General features: G+C 51.4%; 2 protein-coding genes across 2 annotated transcripts; both read right to left on the bottom strand.

Moving 5' to 3' along the window:
* Positions 1-2,460: 2,460 nt before the first annotated feature.
* LOC137467253 (hydrocephalus-inducing protein homolog) lies at positions 2,461-3,320 on the bottom strand. Its single transcript, XM_068178763.1, has 2 exons — positions 3,131-3,320; positions 2,461-2,844 (listed from the first exon to the last, which is right to left on the bottom strand). The coding sequence occupies exons 1-2, from the start codon at positions 3,269-3,271 to the stop codon at positions 2,602-2,604; spliced, it is 384 nt and encodes a 127-aa protein (XP_068034864.1). The 5' UTR covers positions 3,272-3,320; the 3' UTR covers positions 2,461-2,601.
* Positions 3,321-3,412: 92 nt separating this feature from the next.
* Positions 3,413-21,892, bottom strand: LOC137467240 (hydrocephalus-inducing protein-like). Its single transcript, XM_068178754.1, has 18 exons — positions 21,885-21,892; positions 21,422-21,543; positions 19,831-20,044; positions 18,106-18,265; positions 16,631-16,954; positions 15,645-15,773; positions 11,501-11,678; positions 10,774-10,994; positions 9,921-10,054; positions 8,855-8,991; positions 8,093-8,214; positions 7,827-8,005; positions 5,862-6,021; positions 5,585-5,757; positions 5,233-5,428; positions 4,458-4,557; positions 3,782-3,881; positions 3,413-3,428 (listed from the first exon to the last, which is right to left on the bottom strand). Exons 1-18 carry the CDS (start codon positions 21,890-21,892, stop codon positions 3,413-3,415), a joined length of 2,673 nt encoding a protein of 890 aa, XP_068034855.1.
* Positions 21,893-23,442: the final 1,550 nt, after the last annotated feature.

Here is a 23,442-nt window from a genome sequence, read left to right as displayed (position 1 = left end):
TTTGAAAGTTTTAATGTTCTTTTAACAGTTTTCTACGCCTTCTGATGTTTGCATATTTCTACTGGAGTTCTCATACACTGTTCATGTAAATAATGATTGTTTTGCACTCTTCCTTGTTGGAGAAGAGAATTGATGGACTGTTAGTTTGACCAGTGTGGCTAGAAAGGTAGCAATTTCACCCTCCAATCCACTGTCACTTTTAGAATTCTATATATTGCAAAGTCAGAAATAAAATTGGTTCTTTTTCTCTTTTGAACTTACCAAGCTCCTGTGTACTCATTTCATGTCCAATAGCAACAGTTCCCCCTGGGCCTCCTTTGCTCAAGACTGAGCCCTCCCCAGCTCCCTTCGTTCTCTCAGCCATTTCTCATCAGGCTTATTCTCTAGACCCTTAATCAACTTCCTTTCTCTTCTCTGGACCTGCTCCAGCACCTCAATGTCCTCCTGTGGATGACACCAAGCCAGACCTGCTGGAGGACAGGAAGGCTGCAGAGGGCCCCGGACAGGCTGGATCCACGGGCTGACACCACTGGCATGAGGTTAAACAGGACCAAGAGCCGGCTCGTACGCTTTGGCCACACTAACCAGCTGGGAAGCTGATGGACAAGGGCTGGACCTGAGCCCAGGTGTGCCCAGGTGGGCAAGAAGGCCAATAGCACCAGGCCTGTCTCAGCGATAGTGTAGCCATCAGGACCAGGGCAGTGATTGTCCTTCTGTGCTGGGCACTGGTGAGGCCACACCTCGAGGGCTGTGTCCCTCTCTGAGCCCCTCAATAATAATTAAAGTTTCTCTAGCTTTATTCATTATTTGCCTCCTTTCCCTGCCCGGCTGTGACTGGAACTACACCGAAGGGAAGGTGCCTGCAGCCGAGGGAAGGCTGCGGTTGGGTATCTGGTTCTGTTTGTCGTTGCTGTTGTTTGTTTGCCTAGTTGTACATACTGGTAAAGAACTGCTGCTCCTTTTTCCCATATCTTTGTCCGAAAGCCCCTTAATTTCAATATTATAATAATTTGGAGGGAAGGGGGTCCCATTCTCCATTCCAGAGAGGTCCGGCAGACACCTGTCTTTCAAACCAAGACAAGCTGACAATTAACAATTTATTAACAATTGTTTATTAACAGTTAACTGGGAGGCAGGACTCGGCAATCAGGGTAAAGGGAATGCCGAGGGGATTGTCCTTGGGGTGTCTGCCCGTGATGTCAATGTAGAGCTGCTCCTCACATGTCCCCTCCTGCTCGGCGAGGCATTCCACTGTGATCTTCTGCTGGCCCCAGGGATCGATGGAGCCGGAGCAGGGGGACACCGTGAACATGCCAACATTGAGGGGACTCTGCAGAAAAAGTTCCAGGAGAGGCTGACGGCTAATAGCTGTGCCTCGAGCACCCTACAAAGAGTATGTCCTGCCTTGGCCTCCAGCTGGGCCCAAGCACCCAGTCCCAGGGCAGGGAAGGATGACTCCACGGCCCAAAGGCAGCCCCAGGCTGAGAGCAACAAGCCAAGAGGAGCTGCAAGCCTGTCCCAAGTGGCAGAGAGAAAGGAGTTTGAGTGTGAAGATTGAAGGTGGTAGCTGTGATCCTTCAGCCTCCAGAGGTAACACAGGAGAGCAGAAATAGCTGTGAGAAATGATGGGAGGGAACTGGGAACAAGAAAAAGCAATGTTGTCTGAGCTCTGTGGATTGGGAGTTCAGTGCTGGCTTGCAGCTACCAAACACAGGACCTGCTCCCCTCTGTTGACCCCACAACTCCAGGTCAGAGGCAGAGTACAGGACTGCCAGGGGGACTGAGCAGATACTGGACTCCATCCTGCAGACCATGTCCCACCCTATGGCGACGAGCCCCCAGCCCGGGCACAGCGGCATCTTCTCACATCCCCTGCAGCAGCACTGCTGGGGAGCAGGAGCCACCCACCTGTGTTGTGCAGCTCGATTTCCTTCTCGCCGAGCGCTTTGCAGATTCCTCTTGCTTTGAACTGAGGGGAGAAAGCAGAGGTATCTGTGGATATTCTCAGTTCAGTCAGAGAGAAAAGGAGACATTTCTACCAGGCTGGGCCTGGGAGAGAGTTGGAAAAGAACGTAAATAATTCTCCATCTCTCTTGTTGTTCACATTGTTATATATATATGTTCTGCCATCGTGTGTCATTCACTGTGCACCAATGGTGTGAGGTGTTTTTACTTTAAGACCAATGAAATTGGTCCGCACGATGTTCTCTCTAAACAGAGCAGTGCATTTGAAATAAATCAGTTTTCTTCTCGCCTTCTGAACTGGAGTTCTTTCATTCCCGTCCTGCCTCAACAGCGACAGGTATCTGTCATGCTGACCTCCCCTACCTTCCTCTGAGGCCAAAGCTGGCCTTCTTCCTCACAGAGGAAAGCCTTTGTGCTCCTGATGGCTCCCAGAGAGCAGCCTGCAGCTCCCAGTGCTGGACAGAGCAGCTCTATCACCAGCTTCATACTACACATGGGGATACCGAGGTGGTTTTTTGCTCCCTCTCCCCAGGCCAGGGATGCAAATGGACGATAGCCCAGGTCTCCTGGCTGCCTGCCACACTGCAGCCGTGGGGTGGTGCCTCCTCACACAGGAAGGGTGGTGCAGGGCTTCTCCTACCTTTTGCTTTCCAATGCGGATGCCTTCTTAGGTGCACGGCGGATGTGGAATTTGAAGCTGAGCATGCCTTTGTTCTCCAGCACGACAGTCTGGGTCTTCTTGGTGCCCTTGATCACGGCTCCGAAGTCGATGGGTGAGGCAGGCTCAATGCTGTACTTGCTGTACACAGCTTTCGCCGACACCCTCACTGGGACGTCGGCGAGAGCCTGGCCTCTTCCACCTGAGCTGGCATCTATCACCTGCGTCCACAGGAAGGGTGGTAACCAAAGCAAAGAGGCCAGCCTCTACCCCAGCCCCCAGCCTCCACCCCAGGCCTCCATCCCTTTACCCCTCCCTGTTTAAGCACCTCCTCCAGAGTCAGATTCTCAGCTCCACTTCGGAAGCCTCCCAAATGGTTTTGAAAGCCTTTGTTTGTGTATGTAGGAGAGAGGATTCTCCAGTTAAAGGCCTCCTTCCATTAGACACCTATCCTGTTTACGCTCCCAGAACACCGTGTGATAACGCAGCCTGGCCCAGGCAGCTCACCTGGCAGTACAGGATGGGCTTGTTCTTGAGGACGATTTCACTTTTGGGGTGGAAGAGCATCTCAATATTCACACTAGGCTGGGAGGCAGTCAGCATGCCTGACTGAGGCTCAACAGTGAAGTAGGATGCCAAGTTTTGCATCCTGGGACCTGCACCCTTCACTGTGAAACTGGGGAGAAAGGGAAGGAATGGAGATCTCTGCAGTTAAAAGTATAGGTGCCACCAGCACAGCCAGGACTTTGCATAGGACCAGAAAAAAAGAAAGGGAGAGTCCAGCTCTGCTCAGGGAATCCTGGATCTTGACAGAGAGTGCAGACAATCACGAGGTTACTGCAAGAAATCTTGGCACTGAAAGTTTTCATTCACTCCTTTACAAAGTCTCAGAAAGAGAAAGGAGGTGACCGTCAAAGAAAGGCAATGAATCTCAGCATTTCAGTGGCTGAAATGTTGGGGCTTTCCTTTGGGCTCCAGCTGAGCTGTGAACTGTTGGTTTGGGGCTGGATTCTCTGGTAAAATAATTGATATTAGAGAGCCCAGGGTTTGTATTTACCACGAGGCAGCCAGCATGGAAACAGGTTCTAGCCATTCACAGAGGGAGAATTCAGGCCTGGGAACCTGAGGAAATGCTCACTACCAGGCAGCTGGACTCACCTGTACCCAACGCTGTACACCCCTTCATTTGTTAAAATCACGACTTTCTTCACATTATCCCGGACATTAATGGTTCCAAATTCCAAGCTTCCATCTGGAGCTGCAGAAAACCCACAGAGTGAGGTCAAACATGGTATTTGTGAGCTGCTGCAGAATACACCAGGTCACAAACTACACGGAGGTCTCGGCACAAAACCCTTTTCAGCAAGTTTCCGTTCTTGGAAGTGTTTTCCAGCTACTTGTCTGCCCTTTCTCTTCCCACTCAAACTATCTGCAGGCTCAGTTGCTAAGGAGCTCAGCTCCCATTTCCTCGCTTCCGAGCACAAATCCAATTACTTTAGATGCTGTGCTGAGCCTGAGGGGATTGCCAACTGCTTGTTCACGTCACTGTTGTTTCAGAGCCCCCAGATCCAATCTGCACAGGAAGCTGCACACTTCAAAGTTCAGAGGGGAGAGGCTTAAGGCTGTCAGTGCCCTGACAATGCTTTATGCCACACAGCTTGCAGGGTATGTGCTTTATGTACCCATGCCATCCTTGCATGCTGTCCCATCCCATCCCATCCCATCCCATCCCATCCCATCCCATCCCATCCCATCCCATCCCATCCCAGTGCTTTGGTCACCCAAAGGTAATGCAGTGCACCTGGACTGCTTTGTTTGGGAGGCATCCACTGACCTTCAGGCATCTCAATGCTCAGAGAAACATCATAGACCTCTGCAGAGATTTTGATGTTTTCAGCCTGAACAACCCCCAGGATGTTTTCTGTATCTGAAACCTGAGGCAGCAAGAAACAAACACTGTTCAGATGATTCTTTTGGTAGACAGCCTGTAAGTCCTTGTCTCTGCTGGCTGCTTCCCCTGTGGCTTCCCTGGCTTCACAAGCGTTGGAGGACTCCCAAGCTTTGCTAACCTGTTCATCTCATGGGCTGCCCCAGCAGGATTCTGCTGCAATAAAAAACCCTATCAGCCCAGCTCTGCACTCTACAGCAGGGAATGCTCTCTTGGAGAGGCACAGAGATGTAAGAACAACCACAAAAAGTGTGACGTGTCTCAGAGCAGGTGGCATTGACAACCCTCTCCAATCACCTAGCACCTTCTTTGAAATGCAGCCCCTAAACTATGGAGAACAAAATCCCAGGGGGAGAGTTTGCTGCACTATGCAGGAGCTTCAGACAAAGTCCAATGTGGAGATCACGCTGCAGGCTGCACAAGCAAACAACAACCTTCAAGCACCCACAGGGCAAGGTTGTGGAACAGGCTCAGGGTGCAGCGTCTGGTTATCTGGGGGGACGTGGATGCACTGCACGTTCTGCAAACGCTGTGTAGAGGCAGAAGTTGGGGTCACAGCACCCTTGTTTCTGTCAGGTGCAGCTCTTCCTGACCCTGCCCCCAGCAGCACACGGCTGCTCACTGTGCCCTGCTCTGCCGGGCAGGGCACAGCCCCTCTAACCTCTAGTCGGAGGGTCTTCTCAATGATGCCAATCTGCCTGGCCTCGAAATGCACTGTCACTTCAAACTCTGAGTGGGGATCGATGGTGCCGTTATCTTGGGACAAGGAGAAGCCCTCAACGTCATCCAGCCCACTGAGCTGCCAGGCCACGGGCAGCAGGGTGTTGTTTCTCAGGAGCAAGGTCCTGCTGTCAGTCCTGCAGAGACAGGAAGGCACTTGGCATCAGCTGCTGGATGGCCACACCAGCCTCGCCACTGAATGCACCTTGGAGCAGCTCCATCCACACCCTGGAAACCAGAGTCAAACGTTTTCTCTTTGTCACAACTCTTGGAGTGCCTGTGGGATGACTGACCTGTACCGAAATAGCTTGTCAAAAGACAGCTCCAGGGGGCTGACCTCCAGCTTCACGTGCACCCCATGGCAGCACAGGCTGAAGACCACTGGGTCCGAGTTCTCCCCAATGCTGCAGATGAGTTTGTCTTCCAGGAAGCCAGGGGAAGTGGGGTATGCCCAAACGGTCAGTTCCTGGAGCCAGCCCCACAGGAAGAAATCAAAGAGCTCTGTGTGAGAACAGGAGAAGCAGCCCCTGGGCACTTCTACGGTGCCTGCCCTGCCTGCCCTTCTCCTACCTGCTTCTCCTTTGGTTTCAGTGCCATGCTGGGAGGGTCCAAAAGGAACGTCTCTGCTCCCCCAGCATTCTCAAAGGAGAACTGGACCTCTATGTCCGCGGGGGAGTTGTTGAGGATGGTTAAATTCTCCGAGTTGCTGGGACAGTTCTTGGCCTTGTACCTGTCCACAAAAGGGGAAAAGGCTGCAGAGCAGACTGTTGCCTTTGCCACACAGCAAGGAGAGCACCATGTGTGCCGGATCGGTCCATGTCTCACAAACGGGACGGGACCCTGACTGGTCACAGACTTAGGATTTATTATCTGTCTGTATCATACAAACAAGAAGCAAGAGGCACAGGAAAATAACAACATCCATGTAAACACAGATCACAGATAAGATGGCAGCTTATGTAAAGCCTTTATCTACATATTCTTTGAACCAACAGCATAAAAGAAAAGGTCTAAAGTCATTATACTCTAACCAATTAGAAAAGGACCCACGTGGGTTTAACATTAACAAAAGGACTTCTATGAACCTCAAACAATACACAATAATTTATAATTTAAGATGGAAACTTTTTCTATATTTGCAAAGCATATATCTAGGACTTTTCACATCTTGAGCTAAGAGTAAGTTCTTGTTCTTTCTTGTTCCTTATGAGAAATATAAATGTATTTACTCGGTTCTTAACTTCCTAGCTTTCTCATGAGAAGGTTTAGAAATTTCCTAGCTTTTCTCAGCTTTATGTCTACTTTCTGGGGCCTTTCTGCACTTTCTAAAGTCTTTTACCTTTTAATATTCCTACACGTGTGCACCCAAGGAAGTGATGCTGCAAGACCCTGCTCTAACAAACAAGTGAGGGAAATGGATCCCAGTCAGGGGCATGGGCGTGTGCTCATCCTTGCCCTACTCTGATGCCTTCCCCTGGACTTGGTGCCTCCAGCCCAGAAGCCTGATGATGCTCAGGCCACTGCAAGAGTTTTTATTACAATGTAAATTCAAAGGTGCCTAGAAAAATAACACTACACCAGGCACGTGGGTTCTTTCCCCTTCTTTTTTGAGGGGCCTTCCCTGCAGGGTCCCTAAAGAAAGGCTTTTGAAAAAAGAGTTTAGCTAATTTCTTTCATAAAAGTCATGAAACTGCTGTGGATTTTATGGGTTAGCTCAAAGTCTGAGAAAGCATCAATTCCCAAGAGGAATTGAGGCAAAAAGATAACAAATGATCCTTCTCTCAGGTGTGGAAACCACTTTGGAGTGAAAGGGTTAAAGAGGCAAAGAGAAATCCCAGACCATCCATCAGTCTGGCTAAAGATTGTCTGTTTTTTAAACTATTTTGATTTCATTTACTTGGGTTGTCAAAATAGCCCTAGCCCTCCAGAGCTCCCATGGAGACAAGAACTAATGTTAAATGTCATTAAAAAGAAGTGACAGTAAAATAGAAATACACAATAGCTTCAATGACAAGTGTTCAGGCAGACTTTATCCAGCAGTGAGGATGCAAGGTCATTACAGGAAAATGTAATTCCTGCTGTACGTTACCCCCAACACCTACTGGCAGGTCAATAATAAAATCTTATTAATAATGACAGATTAATGAAAGGTTTACAAAACCATCTACAGAATGATTGCTCAATCAGGCTACCTGCAGAGCTCAAAGCACTTCAAAAACCACCATAAAGTTCATTTCCTAAGGGGTGAAGCTGAGACGTGGAGGGGGACAGAAGCTGCCCCCCAAGTCACCTTTGGACTGGCAGCAGCATGCGGCTCTGGCCACCAAGGCGGCCACCAAGGCACCCACTGGGTAGGCAGAGCAGCTCCTCCAAGGCTCATTTGCCTCTTGTCTGCTCAAGTTGACACATCTGTGGTCCTTCAAACCCATGTGTCTCCCAGCACTCTGCCGGGGACTGCCCTGGGTTGTGCCACCAGGACAGCCTGTCTCTCCAGGCGTGTCCACAAAAGTACAAGGCCCAGCAGGGAGCACATACCACTCTCTTGATTTCCCACACAGCAGCGGCCCAAAGTGGAATCGCTTTGTGCTCTCAACATATTCCTTGAAGATGACTTCATCTTCCTTCACGGTTTTCCTCCACTGTGGAAACACCACCCTGGGCACTTCCAACACAGTGGCGCGGAGGCGGATGTGAGACGTGGGGCCTTTTGTCACCTGGAGAAGGACAGAGAATTCAGTGGAGGGTGCAGGTGACATGTGCTGCTGTGCCCAGCCTGCTGCCTGCCCCAAGAGCTGTGGCACCTCTATGGGCAGCAGCACATCCACGTCACCCTGCGGCCAGCGGGCACTTTCAAAGCACACGTCAAACGCCGTGGTGTGGCTGGGGGGCAGGCTCTTCATCAGGCCCAGGTCCACGCTGAAACCTGGAACAGATGAAAACAAAGCAGCTGAGATACACGAGGAACACGAAATGTGCCATGAGCACGTTAAGGCCTTACAGGTGTCCTGGCTGAGAGGTCTGGGGAAAGCCCCACGCCGTGCTGTGACCTGGATAAAAACCTGGAGTGCACCTGAACACCCCTCAGACACAGTGAGCCACTGTGATGGAAGCGCAGCCTTGCCTCAAGGCCTCTTCTGGAAGCCTCTTTTGATCCACCAGAGGATCTCACAGGCTGTTTCCTCAATAAAGGCTGACCACAAGTGCTGTGACACTGTGAACTCCAAACAAAGCATTTCCAAAACACAGCAGACCCCACTGGTTGCCAAAACAAGCCCACAGAGTGCCCAAAGAAGCTTGATGCTCGTGGGAGCCAAGGGCAGAAGATGCTGAGAGGTCACCAGGGTGATGAGCCCATCTGGCCCCTGCACTGAAGCGTTAGGGCAATCACAGGCAGGCCAGGAGAGGTCCCTGGGCATGGCTGGCCAGGAGAGTTCTGCTTCTAGAGCTCCCAGCAGGGGCACTGAGAAGAAAAAGCTCAAAAACCTCCCCAGGTTAGTGGCTTCAGCTAATCTGTCTGAGACACCTCCTTCAAGGCCACAGGAAGGGTCTCCAGCACTGCTTACCTGTGTCCTGCAGGACAGATTCATCGACCTGGAAGGACACTGGCATCTGCCCAGGGTTGCTGATCTCCAGAGTGCTTCTCCCAGTGAAACCCTTTAGGACAGTGCCCATGTCCAGAACATACTCGGGCAGCTCAACTCTGCAAGGAGGAGTAAGGACAGTCCTTAAACCACAGCCTGGCTGCATGTCCAAGAGGACAGCCATATTTAAAGTGGCTATTTCTTTCTTCACTGCTGTAAAAACTCAGCTCAAGCCCATGAAACCCATGGCCTGACCACCTGGCAAAGAGTTTGGGAAGCCAGGAGGAATACAGGTGCTAGGTTGTATCAGCTACTAATGGTACCTGAAAATAAAATTATTTAAAATGGCCACAGCTGCTCTGCCATGAAAAACCAGCACTGGTCCTCACTGGTCTCAGCGAAACTGCTTAGCCTGGTGTACAGCCTGAGCCTGAAATTGTTTTGGGCCTAGGAATATGATTTGCCTGCAGAGGAAATCTCCATTGTTCTGCAACCAGATCGCATGATCTGTTCTGCAGAGCTTCTGCTTCCTGAATTGAAGCCTCTGGTGCTTGTGCTGCATCATGATGGTGCAAAGGGACCCACCAAGTTACCTAGATAAGTCCTGCCATCCCACCAGGATTCAAACCATCTGATTTTGGGGTTTTAAAGGGTTTGCTGACATGTGTGGTTCCCTTCTCCTTTTGTTGAGTGTGCTCTGTTAGTTGGAACCAAGACATCAGCTGGGAGCTGTCTGTTTCAGAGCTAGCCAGCAGGGACAGAATTTATGCTGTCTGGAAGGGCGTGAAGGTCTGCACTGGGTCCCCCAGCTCCAGGGACAGAACCCCACACCTGTGGGGAGCTGAGCAGTCCAAAGCTCAGCGTGGTGCTGGGGAAGGGAGGACACTTTGCTGCTCCCACGTAGCGTGTCACAGCCACCGGGACCAGACCCTTTCTGGAGTCCAGGCTATTCCCAGCTCTGCAGGCCCAAGGAGCTCTCAGGAGAAGGGGACACGGCTGGGTGCTCCCCACGGGGTACCTGGAGATGGGGATGGGAGTCCCTACTCACTTGACAAGACTCTGGCACAGCTGCTTGTCAGGGAACCTGCTCTTCGGGGGATGGCTTGTGAGCTTTTTCTGCAGCTCCAGAGCAGCCTTCTCTATCAGCATCCTCACCGTGTTCACCTGCAGCTGAGGGCTTGGCTGAGGAAAGGGAAGACAGTGGCTGCTTAGCAAAGGTCCTTCCCAAGGCCCAGCTTGCACCTGAGAAAGGATCCCACCCTGCTCCAGTTGAGAGGGGGTGTGGGGTCCTCCTGTCTGGCTGCTCAGTGTCTGTGACACCTCCTGCTCTCTTAGGCAGGACCTCATCTCCAGGGAAGTAACTCCAGCATCTTTGCCTGCCCAGACACTGTTAGCAAAGCTGCTCTGGCCAGGCAGACAGACCAGCCAGGAACCTTCCAGAGCTCCAGACACTGGCCTGCCCCCAGCCAGTACCAAGGCAGCTTGGACAAAAACTGTCTTGAAAGGGAACCAGGACCAAGCTGGTGCCTCCTGGAGATGAGCACCGCCAGCACAGCCCCAGGGCACAATCAGGCAGCTGCTGTTAAGGTCTGTAACTCTGGCAGGGCTTGGATTGGGACCAACAAACTCCCCAGCAATGACCTGCATCTCCTTCAAGGCACCATCCCTGGAGCATGGCCCTCAGGACCTCTCCCTGGGGTAGCCAGGAAGCTGGTGCAGCCCCAGAAGAGACCATGACCAGAGTGGCAGCCCTAGGGGCAATGCTGAGGTGACACAAGGTTGTAGGTGGGCAGGGAGGTCCCAGGTGCCATCAGGGCACCGGGAAGGTGCTGTGGGCTGCAAGGGGCTCAGGTGACACGGGGAGGGTGGCGTGTGCCAAACGGGGCTGCAGCCGTTCTTACTACAGTGCCAGAGCCAAGCACACGGGGCTTCAGGTCCTGAGTCTTTGGATCCCGAGTCACCGAGGTCTGAGTCTTTGGAGTCTGAGTTGTCAGGGTCTGAGATTTCAAAGTCTCAGTCTTCAGGCTCTGAGTCTTCTGAACAACTTTTGATTTATTCCTCTGACTGTACTGTTGCAGGTGTTTTACATGCTGTTTCAGTGGCTTCTCATCTTTTTCATTTTCTGAAGGAAGAAAACATCCACAAAGAGAAGTGTGAGCAAAGTGCCAGTCCCATTTAAGCTGGCAAGTCCCCACCTCCCAACATTGGTTTCTTCCAGAAAGAAGCCCTCAAGCCATCTACGGGAAGTGGATGCTGCTGCTGCTCTCTGAATCCTCACGTTCTCTCCCTCCCCACAGAGGAGCATCTCGTCCCCTGCAATGTCACACAAATCCAACCCTGCCTGAAGCCCTGCCAGCCCCTCTTACAGCTTTCCCAAGCCCTTCAGTCTAGCCGTCATCCTTCAGGACCCTGCCAGATGTGCTGGCAAGCTCTGCAGGATGGTTCCTGGGACAAAGCCCACATGGGATCCTCTGCTCAAGACTCATGAAGCAACCAGGGGGCTTGACTTGGTCTGGGAGTCCTGCAACCCTCCAGGCTCGGTGGAGGTTGGCATGAGCTGCCCCATGGGCATTTGGTAGGGAACAAAACCAGAGGGGCCCTTCCTGGGGGCAGACAGGCAGTGCCCACCTTTGGCGTTCCAGGGCAGGTTCACACTGATCATGGGAAAGGACGCTTCTCCTTTCAAGAGGATATTTTTTGGGTCCAGGTCACCCACTTTAAGCTGATAAATCCTGCTGAAAGCTCCTGGTAATCCCGGCATGTAAGAGAATTTCAGCACTTGCTTCTCGCCAGGTGCAATGGAGCCCTGCAGGGACAGGAGAAGAGGGAGGGAATGCATCAGAGTGTTTGATGGGAGATGGCTCAGGGGACAGACAGGCTGAGGACACAGAGTCTCATCTAGAAGAAACCATCAGACCACATCACCTGTGTGATAAATGCATTACAGTGCTGGCTTTCACAACTGTTAGAGTAAATACTACGTGGTTTATAATGCTGACTTTTGTAAAAGAAGTTTTGCTAAAGTTTAGAGTTCTTTTAATGCGAATGTTGTGTTGTGATACCAATGTTGGTGAAGAGTTGTTGTAATATTAACATTTAACATTTATATAATGTTAAATTATAACATAGATATAATATATATAATATTTTATAACATATATTAAAAGTATATAACACACATAGATACAAATTATATCATATTAGTTTATAACATATATATAATATTACATTTAACATTTAATAGTGAAGGAATGGAAACCTGTTGAATATGTTGAAAAGTAACAAATGACCACCACTAGGACAACTACACATGCTCCATAAAGGTGGGACAGAGGAGGAACTATGTTAAAATTTTTGAATATATATAACCATTTGTAAATATGTATTAGGCTGATGCAATACCCAGGGGATATAAGGGGTGCTGCTGTGTGGACTGGTGTGCCTCTGGCTGCAGCTAAGCTGTTAACCCTGTTAAAGCTGTTAGCTAAGCTAACCCAGAGCTGTTACTTCTGCTTTATTGACTTTGTCCCCTATTGTCCCTTATTAAATTTTCTTTAAATTTTAACTGGGGAGTGGCTGTTGTTTCTCACAGCTTCCACCTTCCTTGTGCCCAAAAGGTCAAGCCTCCGACCCCGGGGTGCCGTGTGTCCTCCCCAGGGCTCACAAGGCTGCAGCCCCAGCACAGCCTGATGCCAGCACAGCTCTGCTGCTAATGGGCTTTGCCCTCTGCCAGCAAGAGCCTGCCTCATCAAAAAAAGGCTCTTCTGCTGCTGCTGGGGAAGAGAAGTCCCTGCTCTCAGCAGGGCCAGCAGCTCCTCTCGTCCCGTGTAGGAGACAGGCATGCAGAAATGGCAAAGCCAATTGGCTTCCTCTTCCCACTGCAAGGAGGGACAAAGGCAGGAGTGCTGCTTCGGCTCAAAGACATCCAGGCAGGACGGAGAAGCTTGGGCAGTGGTGGGATGCTGCTAATCTTTCTCCTTGCTCTTCCAGCCCCGCTGCTCCCTGGCCCCCTCACTGCCCCACAAAGCCGCTGCACAGCAGCAAAGCTGGAGGAGGCAGGGAGCAGCAAGCCTAGCAAGGGACACGTAAGTGGTGCTCAGCTGGCAGTGGGGAGGCAGGGCCAAGGACAATGTCCTGTGTGATCACACAGCCTGGCTAAGGTGACCCTCAGAAACGCTCCAGTGCCAGCACAGACTGAGACCTCAGCCGTCGGGGTCCCCAGAGTGACTGTGAGGAACCAATTAGATTTTTAGTTATGCCTCAGCATCTGCTATAAATCCATTTTCTGACATGGGGTGAAAAATTACTGTAGGGGCTGTCCACGTGCTGGGAGCCCTAACACATCCCACGTGTAAAGGAGGCTGCTGGCAGACAATGCAGGCAGGCTCCGTGTCTGGGGGGCTGCAAGCGACCTCCCCCTTGGAGGCGGGCAGACCCCGAGCCCAGGAGAACTTTGCCCACCCGACCAAGTCTTCCTAAAAGGGCTGAGTTATGGGAGTGTGAAAAACACGTTCACTCTACTGTGAAGATTTAAAAAGTTTAATAAAGGACAATAAGAGATAAAGACCCCAGAGCAAAGGTTATTACAGGCGGGTGCCTGTTCTCTTTGGGGATCCCCTTAAATACCTTTGCCCTTACATCAGCCTGCTGCATATTCATAACCCTTATGCATATCCATAAACTAGTTTACATTTTCCAGGAACTATTTTACATGGCCCCTCCTTGGGTCTGCATTTTTAGGGCATGCGTGTTCCTTGGCTGGGGTTTGGCTCCTTCTCTTTATCCCTTCCAGTTCGGGCCTTGGTCCTCACTGCCTTCTGACGGTGAGTGCTGATCGTTGGCAGATCTGTACAGGTGTCCTCATCCTGTGTTCAGTGGATGTTATCCCATCCAAGCAGGCATTTTAACACAAGCATAGCTATTTCACTACTATGTCTAAGCTTAAGTAGCAGCAGAAATACAAACTACATCTTTGTAAGAGAGTGACTTTAACACCACACATATAAAATCCATTTAAATATGTGGTATTCACATTCTCTGAACAGAGAGAGACATGATTCTCTCTCCCAGGATTTTTCCGGGAAGTTGTGAGACGCAGTGAGAAAGCTCAGAGAAAGAAGAAAACAATTCTCTCTATTTGCTGCCCCTGTTGTTTGGCATGTGTGGAATGTGTTATGGAAATTGTTTAGCAAGGAGGGATTTGTTAATTAGACACCGGTGATGGTTGTTTGGATTGATTGGCCAGTTGGGCCAAAGCTGTGTCGTGACTGTCTGGAGACAGCCACGGGGTTCTCTTTAGTATCTTTTTACTATGATATAGTTCTAGTACAATATAGTATAAGATGATAGAATAGAGCAATTATTCAGCCTTCTACAACACAGAGTCAGAGGGCGTTACTCCCCGCACGGGGGGGTCGCGCTCGATATTAATATTTGCGAAAAGCCAATATTATAATTTGTATCTGTAACAGGAGGAATCTTAGCACATAAAAGCAGCTACCACTGACAGTTTTCCCCTGCCATTTTTGGTTATTTTTTGTTGGGCTGGGAGCACCTGGAGGGCCTGGCTCCCTGCAGAGCCACTTCTTCCCTGTCTGTCTACCCTGCTGTCGCCGCTTCCCCGCTCGCCACGGCAAGCTGGCGCTCCACTGACTCCAAGAAAAACATGAAAATGGATTTTATATGTGTCATGTTCAAGTAACTTTGTTGTAAAGATATCGTTTTTATATCTGTTGTTAATTAAGCTTGGTGAAATAGCTGATTTAAGTGTGCTTGGGTTAAAATGCCTGCTTGGATGGGATAGCATACGATGAACATGTGAAGACACCTGCTACAGATCTGCCAACTATCAGCACTCACCGTCTTGCAGACAGCGTGGGCCAGGGCCAAAACTGAAGACGATGACAAAAAAGGACTGAAACCACAGCCAAGGAATCCACATGCTCCAAAAAGGGCAGATCCAAGGAGGAGCCATGCTAAGCAACTCTTAGAACATGTAAACTAGTTTAGGGAAAAAGTTTCCTATGCATTAGAGTCTATGAATATGCAACAGGCTGATGTAAGGGAAAAGGTGCTTAAGGGGGATCCCCGAAGGTAACAGGGTGCTCTTGGCTGAGTGCCAAGATGCACCCGGCTGTAATAACCTTTGCTCTAAGGTCCTTGTCTCCCATTGTCCTTTATTAACCTTTTTACACGTTCTCAGGAGAGTGAACGTGTTTTTCACAGCGCGGCTGGCAGCACACTTGCTCCATCTGCCCAGCAGGACGCCGACAGAGCCTCCCAGGGTTCCAGCGGTAACGCTCTGTCCCTGTCCTCTGTTACTCTCTCCGTTTCTCATTGTCTCTCTCTGCTCTCTCTTCTATCCCTTTCTGGTCAGGACCATACCCTCTCTTTATCAATACACAATTTTCAGATATAGTACTTGCTGCGTTTGTGCCTTATTTTTGTCCGAGAAATCTGCCAAAAAGAATTCTCCTCTACTCCCCTGACAGCAGGACAGGACAGTGACCAACACACTCGTGCCTCCCGCCGGTGTCTGCCTCTGACAGCAGAGCCACCCACCAGCCACGGCCGTGGGGGAGTCTATCAGGAGAGCCCTTGTTTGACCTTCTGTGCCCCCAGCAGAAATTGCTTACAGCCCTCTCTCTCTCATGGCTGGGTTTGTGTTTTCCCCTCTGACTTCTTTCCCCCTTTCCCCACCCCTCTTTTTTCCCTTTAACACTCTCCTGAGCCACCTGGCACAGGGCTGGGGTCGGTCACTTGTGCTACTTACAGTGGTGGGCTTGACCAGAAACACGCCAGGCAGATGCTGGCTTGCAGGGCTAGGGTTTAGCACCCACTTGAATTCAATCCTGCCAGTGTTCTCCAGGGTGACCGTGCTGTGACCAATTTCGTTAAACATCTGGAGAGAAGGCACAGGAGAGGGAAGTTACAGACCCAGGCCTGCTGCTGGGAATCTCCTTCCTCTCTCCTGGGGTTGGAAGCAGACACATCGTGGGAGCAGGGACCAGGGAGGAGATGGGGGCACTTGGGAACCTGGGGAACCCCCAGGCACAGGGCACCTGCACAGGACCAGGGAGCTCTGGCAGCACACAGAGGTGTGGTAACAACCATGTGAGGGCCAGCAATGAATGAACCAGGGGACACAGGCCCTCTGCACTCTGAGGGGTCACCAACAGCCAGGAGAAACAGAGACAGCACCGAGGCATTCCAGGAGAAAAGGCACCTGCATGCAAGTATTGGCAAGCAACACCCATGCAACAAGGGAGTCACACAGGGCTACACAGACAGGGCCAGCAGCTGGAAATATCTGTGGGCTTTCAACTGGAAAAGAGTGAAGAGGGGATTATTCTGGGACAGTCTCTCCAGCTATGGTGACTGCAAGCCCAACTTCTTCCCTGGATTATCTGTGGATCAAGCAAGAGCTTTGGACAAGAGCATCTCCTTGGGGGTCAGGCTTGAGGCGTGGATCAACAGAGGGATGTCTCAGGGACACACCCCTCAGAGCACCCCCACTGGGACCCTGCCTGGCCCAGGAGGCACTGTTAGGTACCCTGAAAAAGAGGCATTCCCAACATTTTTGGAGATGGCCATTCTAAACCAGCTTGGATGCCGGGTGTGTCCCTCAAAGGTTGAGCTTCCAAGCCCCAGAGCCAACAAAGGGGCTGGGAAGGGGAGGGAGCCCTGGGCCGAGGTGGGCAGGAACCCGCTGGCTGTGGTTCTAGGGCAAGGAGCTGTGCCAGGGGCCGTGTGTGGTACCTGAGAGCCACAGTTGATCTCCTGGAGGCTCAGGGAGTAGCTGACGCGTGAGGCGATCAGCCCCACCTCGTAGGTGGGGCCTCCCTCCACGTGGCACAGCGCCTTCACACTGCCGAGGACGTCGCGGTGGCCGGAGAAGCTGAAGGAGACCTTCTGGCTCTGTCCTGGCTGCAGCACACCTGACAGCGGCAGGATGCTGAAAGCCTGGATGGAGGACAGCAGAGACTGAGGTGTTGAGCACGGACATGGATGCAGAAGAGCATCTTGGAGCAAAGTGCAGCTGTAGCCAGAGGGGCCTATTCCCCAAACACAGCCGGAATCACCCTGATCTCATCCTGCTTCCGTGCCACTGACCAGTGGAGGGACCATGGGGAAAATCTTCTCCCATACTCACGGATCAATGCAATAACTAATACACTACATTAAAGTGAACCGGGATGTCTCCTGGCAGTAGAAATTCTCTCTGATGCACAACTTGCCTTTAAAAAGCATTTCTTACTGCTTTTAGAAAAGGAGGAGACTCAGAGTGAGAGCTCTTGGAGCTGAGCAAAGGACTCCAGCCCAGCTCATCTGGCTCCTGAGGCTTTTCCCCTCTCTCTCTGATTTATAGCCTGCTTTCTCCAGGTGCCTCAGCAAAAGCTCCTGCGCAAATTTCCTATGGACCACCTGATGAGGTCCAGGGGGAGCAAAGCCCTCCACAGGTGCTGCACAGCATCCTTGGGCAGCCCTACATGTCCTGCACGGCCTCTCCAACAACCAGTGGCTTCAGCAGCACTTGGTGATGGGCCTGGAGGGACGTGAGGCCCCTCTGTGGGCAGTGCTGAGGGCCACCAGTGGGAGTGGGAGCTACAGCCCTGCTTGCCACACTGACAATGGGCAAGTGAGACAGATTCCCTCTTCTCCGCTTCGAGGGGAGCGTGCGGTACATCCACGGAGGACGCGATTCCTGCCAACCCTAGTGGGAGGTGAGGGGCTTCAGGAGCTTGTGGCAGCACCTGAAAAGCAAGCCATTTTCTACGCCAGGAGCAAGAGACAGCCACGTGGCAAAGCCTCAGTTTGTAAGACAGCTTCAGGGCCACCAGTGCAATACCAGCTCTCGGGTGAAAGCAGAGGCCTGGAAACAGGTAGTCTGGCTGGGCTGGGAAGAGGGTACATGGAGATCAGGACTCAGCACTGCTTGCTCTGGGAAGGAAGCTGGAGGTCTTACCATCATGATGCAGATAAAAGCCTCATCTTACATTGTGACGAAAACCAGGCCAAAAAAAATCCCACACTCAACACAGGTCTGTAGGATCTGAGCAGGCTTCTCCAAGGAAAACTGTCCTGTTTCTCCCTCCCACACACCCCATACCCAGCCACAGGCACTGTCAGGGCACAGGACAGCAGGGCAGCAAAAGGGGAGGTCAGCACGAGGGTGACTTGTTGGTGGCAAGCTGGGGAGGCAACACAAGCAGTAGGTGTACAAGAAAATCTACCTCTGCTCCTAAAGACTGGGCAAAATCCTGCACTTCTTTCAGGGCTCTGCCTGCCTCCTCCTTTCTAATCTTGAATCTCCTTTTATATGCCGAGCAATCCAAAGAGGTTCTCTGCTCCTTTGGTGGCTGGGGTTTGAATTTAGGTGGGTAAAGCTCATATCTGGAAAACAACAGAACTGTGAACAGGGACCTGCAGTGGGAGGGAGGAAGGGACACCTGCACGAGCAGCTCCTGGTCAGGATGCAGCCCCTGGGTGGGTGCTGGCCCGTTGAACTGAGAAATGGTTTGATCCAGCCCTTCCCACTCCAGGCTGGAGCAGGTCTGTTCTAAAGGCAGCCCAGGGATGACACTGAGGGAACAGTGGTGCAGCAGCTGCAACTGCTTGCATTGAGCAACTAGAGAGGACAGGGATTAACACCTTGTGGGGATGCAAAAAGCACAGTGGGAGAGGGAAAGACAGAGAAGGAAAGCAGAAAGGTGAGATTTGAGGCACCGAGGGGCAGACCCGGCCAGTGACGAGCCAGCCCAGCAAACCCCAGGGCCCAACGCCAGAAACTCTGCAGCTCCACCAGGTATTTATCAGGAATGTTTCCCTGACAGTGTTGGGGGGCTTGGTTGACATTTTCCAACACTCCCAGGTGACTCAGGTCACATTCCCCATTTTAAATTGAAGCAGGTGCTCGGGGCAACTCTGCTTGTGTTTCTAATGGCACGTGAGGGACACAGTCGAGCCGTGCCTGCCTGTCACCCTGCTGAGCTGCAAGTGCTCCCCACACAGCCAAACACGACCTGGGTGCTCCATTCCCAGACAGGCATTCAGGGCCTGTAATGACCTGCTCCCCAAAGATTCACTGCCTTTAGCTTTGTGGCTTGTTACCTAAGGCTGGGTTTCATTTCTGGATGAGGGGCAGTCTCACCATAACCCCCAAGAGATCCCTAATCATCTCTTCCACTGTCTTTAGTTTTAATGAATGGTTTGAAGCAACTTCCCAGGACTATGGTGCCCAGACAACGACATTTTTCACTCTAAAGCAGAAACTCTTTGGGAGGCAGGGATAGGAGATGATGTGATGAACAAGTCCTGCTGTCAAGCAGTTCAGAACCCATAAGGGACATGTTGCAGGGGAAAAGTCAAAATGAGTAACAAGTGTCACAAAAAAAGGGAGTGAAGAATGAAAGCTGACCCCTAGGAAAGAAATCGTTCTGCCAGTAAAGGAGTTGTCTCAGAAAAGAAGGAAAGGGAAGGTAACAAGATGTTCAGCATCAGCTCAGGCACCAGGTAGCTCTTTCTCTGGTGTTGGGACTTTCTGGGCATCCTCCAGCACAATGCAAGGGAGGAAGGCAAGGAGCAGAGAGCAGCTCCTGCAGAGAGGACCCATCCCAAAGCAGAGGGGCCAGAAGGGCCTCCAGCAGCACTGTGGGAGCTGGGACTAGGAGCCTTCATCAAGGTGGACATTGCCTCAGGCCACAGAGGTCTGAGAAAGCAGCTTTCACCCCAGCTTTCCTTCCCAGGGGAACCACTGTGGGGGCTAGGCAGCAACAAATTGGTGGAAAACCTCTTCCCTGAGCATCCAGCCTGACCATGGCTGGTCAGTGTTATTTGAGCAAGGAAAAGCCAGGAGCTGGCAGACTTGTCAGCTCCTAGGCAAACAGCTTTGTTCTTTGCCAAGTACAAACAGGGCACCAGGAAGAAGAGCTTCAGGGAGAGGGCAAAGGTGCACATACCCCAGCTTGTCCACCGGACGCAATGACCAGCGGTACTTGACGGGAAGAGAGCTGCAGCTGGTCATCTCCAGAGAGCACACTTCTTCAGTGCCACCCGCAAACGCCAGGGTGCTGGGCTGGATTTGGAGATTCGGGAAGTGGGCTTCTCCCCAAAGGGCGATGTGGGACACCGAGGAGGTGTCAGTGAGGCAACAGGTCTTGGTGTGGAGAGAGCCTAGGAAAAGGACACAAATGTCCATTTAGGCACCAATTATGGCATGACTCCTGGTGTGAGTATCCTGGTAGGATGAAAGTGTGATTGGACTTTAGCTCTTTATTATCTGAACTACAGCTCACCAAGAAGCTGCACGAGGAGTTAATCATCACTTAGCTCCCTTCGACACCGATTCCAGACTGCAGCCTTGAAAATGCCCACTCTTAGCCCTGCTGAACACTGCAAGCTTGTCTCTCTCTGATGGGGAGGAGCTCCCTCACCTGCCCCAAACCAGCACCAGTTATCTCTCAGTGATGAGTGTGCACCCAGACCGAGCATTTACTCTGAGAATTCAAGCTGCAAAATTCCCTGTTAAGGCTGCCAACACTCCCACCGTTTTCAAGATACATAAACAGTGAGTCAACACGAGTTCACATCCATGCTGGCCACTGTGATTACTGTTGCTTTTCTTGTTTAATTTATTCAAAAGGCAACGTAACAAGTGCCTCAGCGGTGATGCAGGGTGGGGAAGAATCAGCTCACAAAAGGTAATTCGTTTTCTTAAAAAGTTCATTAACTTCGTTGTTATGGGGTTAGGGTTTGAGTGAATTTTCCCCTTGGTCTGGGAAGGGGGATAGGGGTTTTGGGGGGTTTTGGCTGTGGGATGGGCTTTTCCATTCAGGGTTTTTTGGGAGCTGTGCTGTGATGCCGTGGGCGGTTGTGAAGTCAGACTTGAGGTTCGGCAGGGAGGAGACCTTCCCTTCCTTCTGCTCGGGGATTGAAGGTCGGCCGCGTGCTGCTGCAGGAGGTTGTGTGCTTGGCCCTGGGACTGCCCTGGCTGCGGCTCAGCACCGGGATCCAACCTGTCTTCCTTTCCCTTTCCCTTTCCACTTTCCACTTGCCTTGCCTTCCTGCCTTCCCTGCCCTGCCAGAGCCCACAGCTCCTCCTGACTGTGATCATAACTACACCAAAGGGGAAAACCAGTACTTGGCGGGTTGGAAGCTTCTGTTATCGTACTGTTGTTTGTGCCAATATATTCTAGTAAAGAACTGTTATTCCTTTTCCCATATTTTTTCCTGGAAGCCCTGTGATTTCAAAGGTGTAATAATTTGGAGAGAAGAGGTCATCTTTCCATTCCAGGAAGTTTCCCGCCTTCCTTGGCAGACATCTGTCTTTTAAACCAGGACAGGGACATCAGAAAACACTGACTTTCTATTCCTTGGTTCTATTTGATCCCACAATGGCAAAAGGCTACCTGAGGCACCAGCAGCCCTGGAGTTCACACCCTGAAGAGGTTGCTGTGGCAGACCATGAGTGAGGGATGCTTTTATGTTCCAGTGCTCCATTTTGGAACGCACAGATGCCCCACGCTGTGTCCAAGCCCAGGGAGCACTCACCAGAGGAGGTGTCCTTGAAGTAGAGCTTCTTGAAGTGTGTTGAAGAGCTTGTTGAAGTGTGTTGAAGTCTTGAAGTCTTGAAGAGCTTGTTGAAGTGTGAACTCCGTCTGGTGACACACCCCCTGCCATGGCGAGCACAGAGGAGGAAATGGCTTGGTTAAAGGGAATTAAAGCAAAGAGGAAATGGCTTGGTTAAAGGGAATTAAAGCAAAGAGGAAATGGCTTGGTTAAAGGGAATTAAAGCAAAGTCTTGGCTGTCGTGGCTTGGGGGTGTAAAACCTGGTGTCAGGGCAGGTTTCAAATCAGCACACCGCCATGTGCTCAGCACAGTGCCCGTGTGGACAGGAGGCAGCTAAAGCCAAGCGGCCAGCAGCCAACAGCCACTGATGGGGCTTTGGGCACAGGGCAGGCAGGAAAAGCCCCTGGGTTGCTGGTGGTCCCATGAAGGACCCTGAACACACACCCAGACATGGTTCCGTGCCTCAGTTTCCCCATCTGTAAGGTGATGGACATAAAGGTGTCCCCACAAACCTCTGTAACCAGCCTTTCCTGCTTTGCTACTTCCTAGCTGGAACTGGTGCTCCCATGGAGGAGCTTTCTCCGGAGCTTTTGACCCACACAATCATTACAGACAGAGTTTTGAGACATGAAGCCAGGGGAGCCCCAAACACCCTCTGAAAAGAGCAGCAACAGTTCTACACAGCGGACAGATGAATCCTAGAGGAAAGGACCAGCTTGTCACCAGTGCACCAGCTGGCACAGCCAAGAGAAATAGCTTAAACAGCCAAACAAGGGTGTCCTGAATCTAGCACACCACCTCACCTGTCCTTGAGCTCAGCAGACAGGCTCCAGAAGTCACCAACATCCACTGAAATCAGCACTTGAAGCTGCACAGCACTCACGAGTTTATTTCATGGCTGATGCCAATCAATGCCCACTGTGTCTTTTGGTTAAAAATCAAGAACTGTGCCTTCTGTTGTATTCACAGGACTGCCACTGGCTCTGCTCTGCACCTCTCAACAGAGGCACAGGCCCTTGCTCAAGGAGAAAGCTGCTTATGTAATAAAACCCCATGACCAATCTGGGGGAGGGACAGAGGAGAATCAATTATTTGATGGTGAAAGGTTCCCTCTTGATTTCCAAAGTAAAAAAGCAGCACTTTTCCTCCAAAACCAAAGCCAGCATACTTGCTTCTCTACTGTGGGCAGACCTACTCACCACTTTTCTCTTGCTAAGTAATAACTTTCTTTTTCTTAATCCCTGTCCTTCATCTCATTGGTGTAATCCACTGCAGATTGCTTTGATTTCTTTGCTGCCTCGATTCAGTGCCTCTCAGCAGCAGCAGCCTAGCTCCAAAGCTCCAGAGCAGCCAGCATCAGCTCTCCTGCTTACCCTACGTTATCCTAGCAGCACGTGGCTCAGGCTAGCAGGGACAAGCCCTCATGTGCTGTGGTCCTGAGGACTGAGCTCTGCCTCCCCTGTTATCAGCCCTTCTCCCTTCTGCTGGGCCAGGATTATCTCTTGCTATGCACCAGCCCACGGGATGACGCCCAAGTCCTTGGGACAGCTCCTGCTGCACAGCTCCCTGTCTCCCACATCAGCCCTTTCCCAGCTGTGGAAAGGAGGTAGCGGAGCACTCTGTGCACAGGAGCTGGGAGCACGGCTTGTGCCCCACAGCATGGCCGTGAGAGGTGAGGTGGGGCTGCTGCTGCCCATCTGGGATGGATTATTAACAAGATTTTTTACAAACACTGCTGCTGGTGCAGAATCACCCAGGCTGGCCCACCTCCAAAGCCCTGGGGACCTTGCTGGGTGTTCAGGGGGGACATCCCAGAGCAGCTACTGCCCAAAGCTGATCCATCCCACTGCCTGCCATGGCCCAAGGCAGAGGGAGATCCCTGCAGGGAGGAGTCGTTCCAGCTCCAGGTTACCCACACAGGGCAGGAGGCATCCTCACACTAAGGCAATTCCAGGATCAAAGCAGAGATTAAGACCTCAGGAAACACCTGCACAACCTGCTC

The sequence above is a fragment of the Anomalospiza imberbis genome, unplaced genomic scaffold (genome assembly GCF_031753505.1).
Source record: "Anomalospiza imberbis isolate Cuckoo-Finch-1a 21T00152 unplaced genomic scaffold, ASM3175350v1 scaffold_55, whole genome shotgun sequence".
Taxonomy (NCBI): domain Eukaryota; kingdom Metazoa; phylum Chordata; class Aves; order Passeriformes; family Viduidae; genus Anomalospiza; species Anomalospiza imberbis.
The sequence above is the reverse complement of the archived record's forward strand: the minus strand, read 5'-3'. Positions and strand labels throughout refer to the sequence as shown.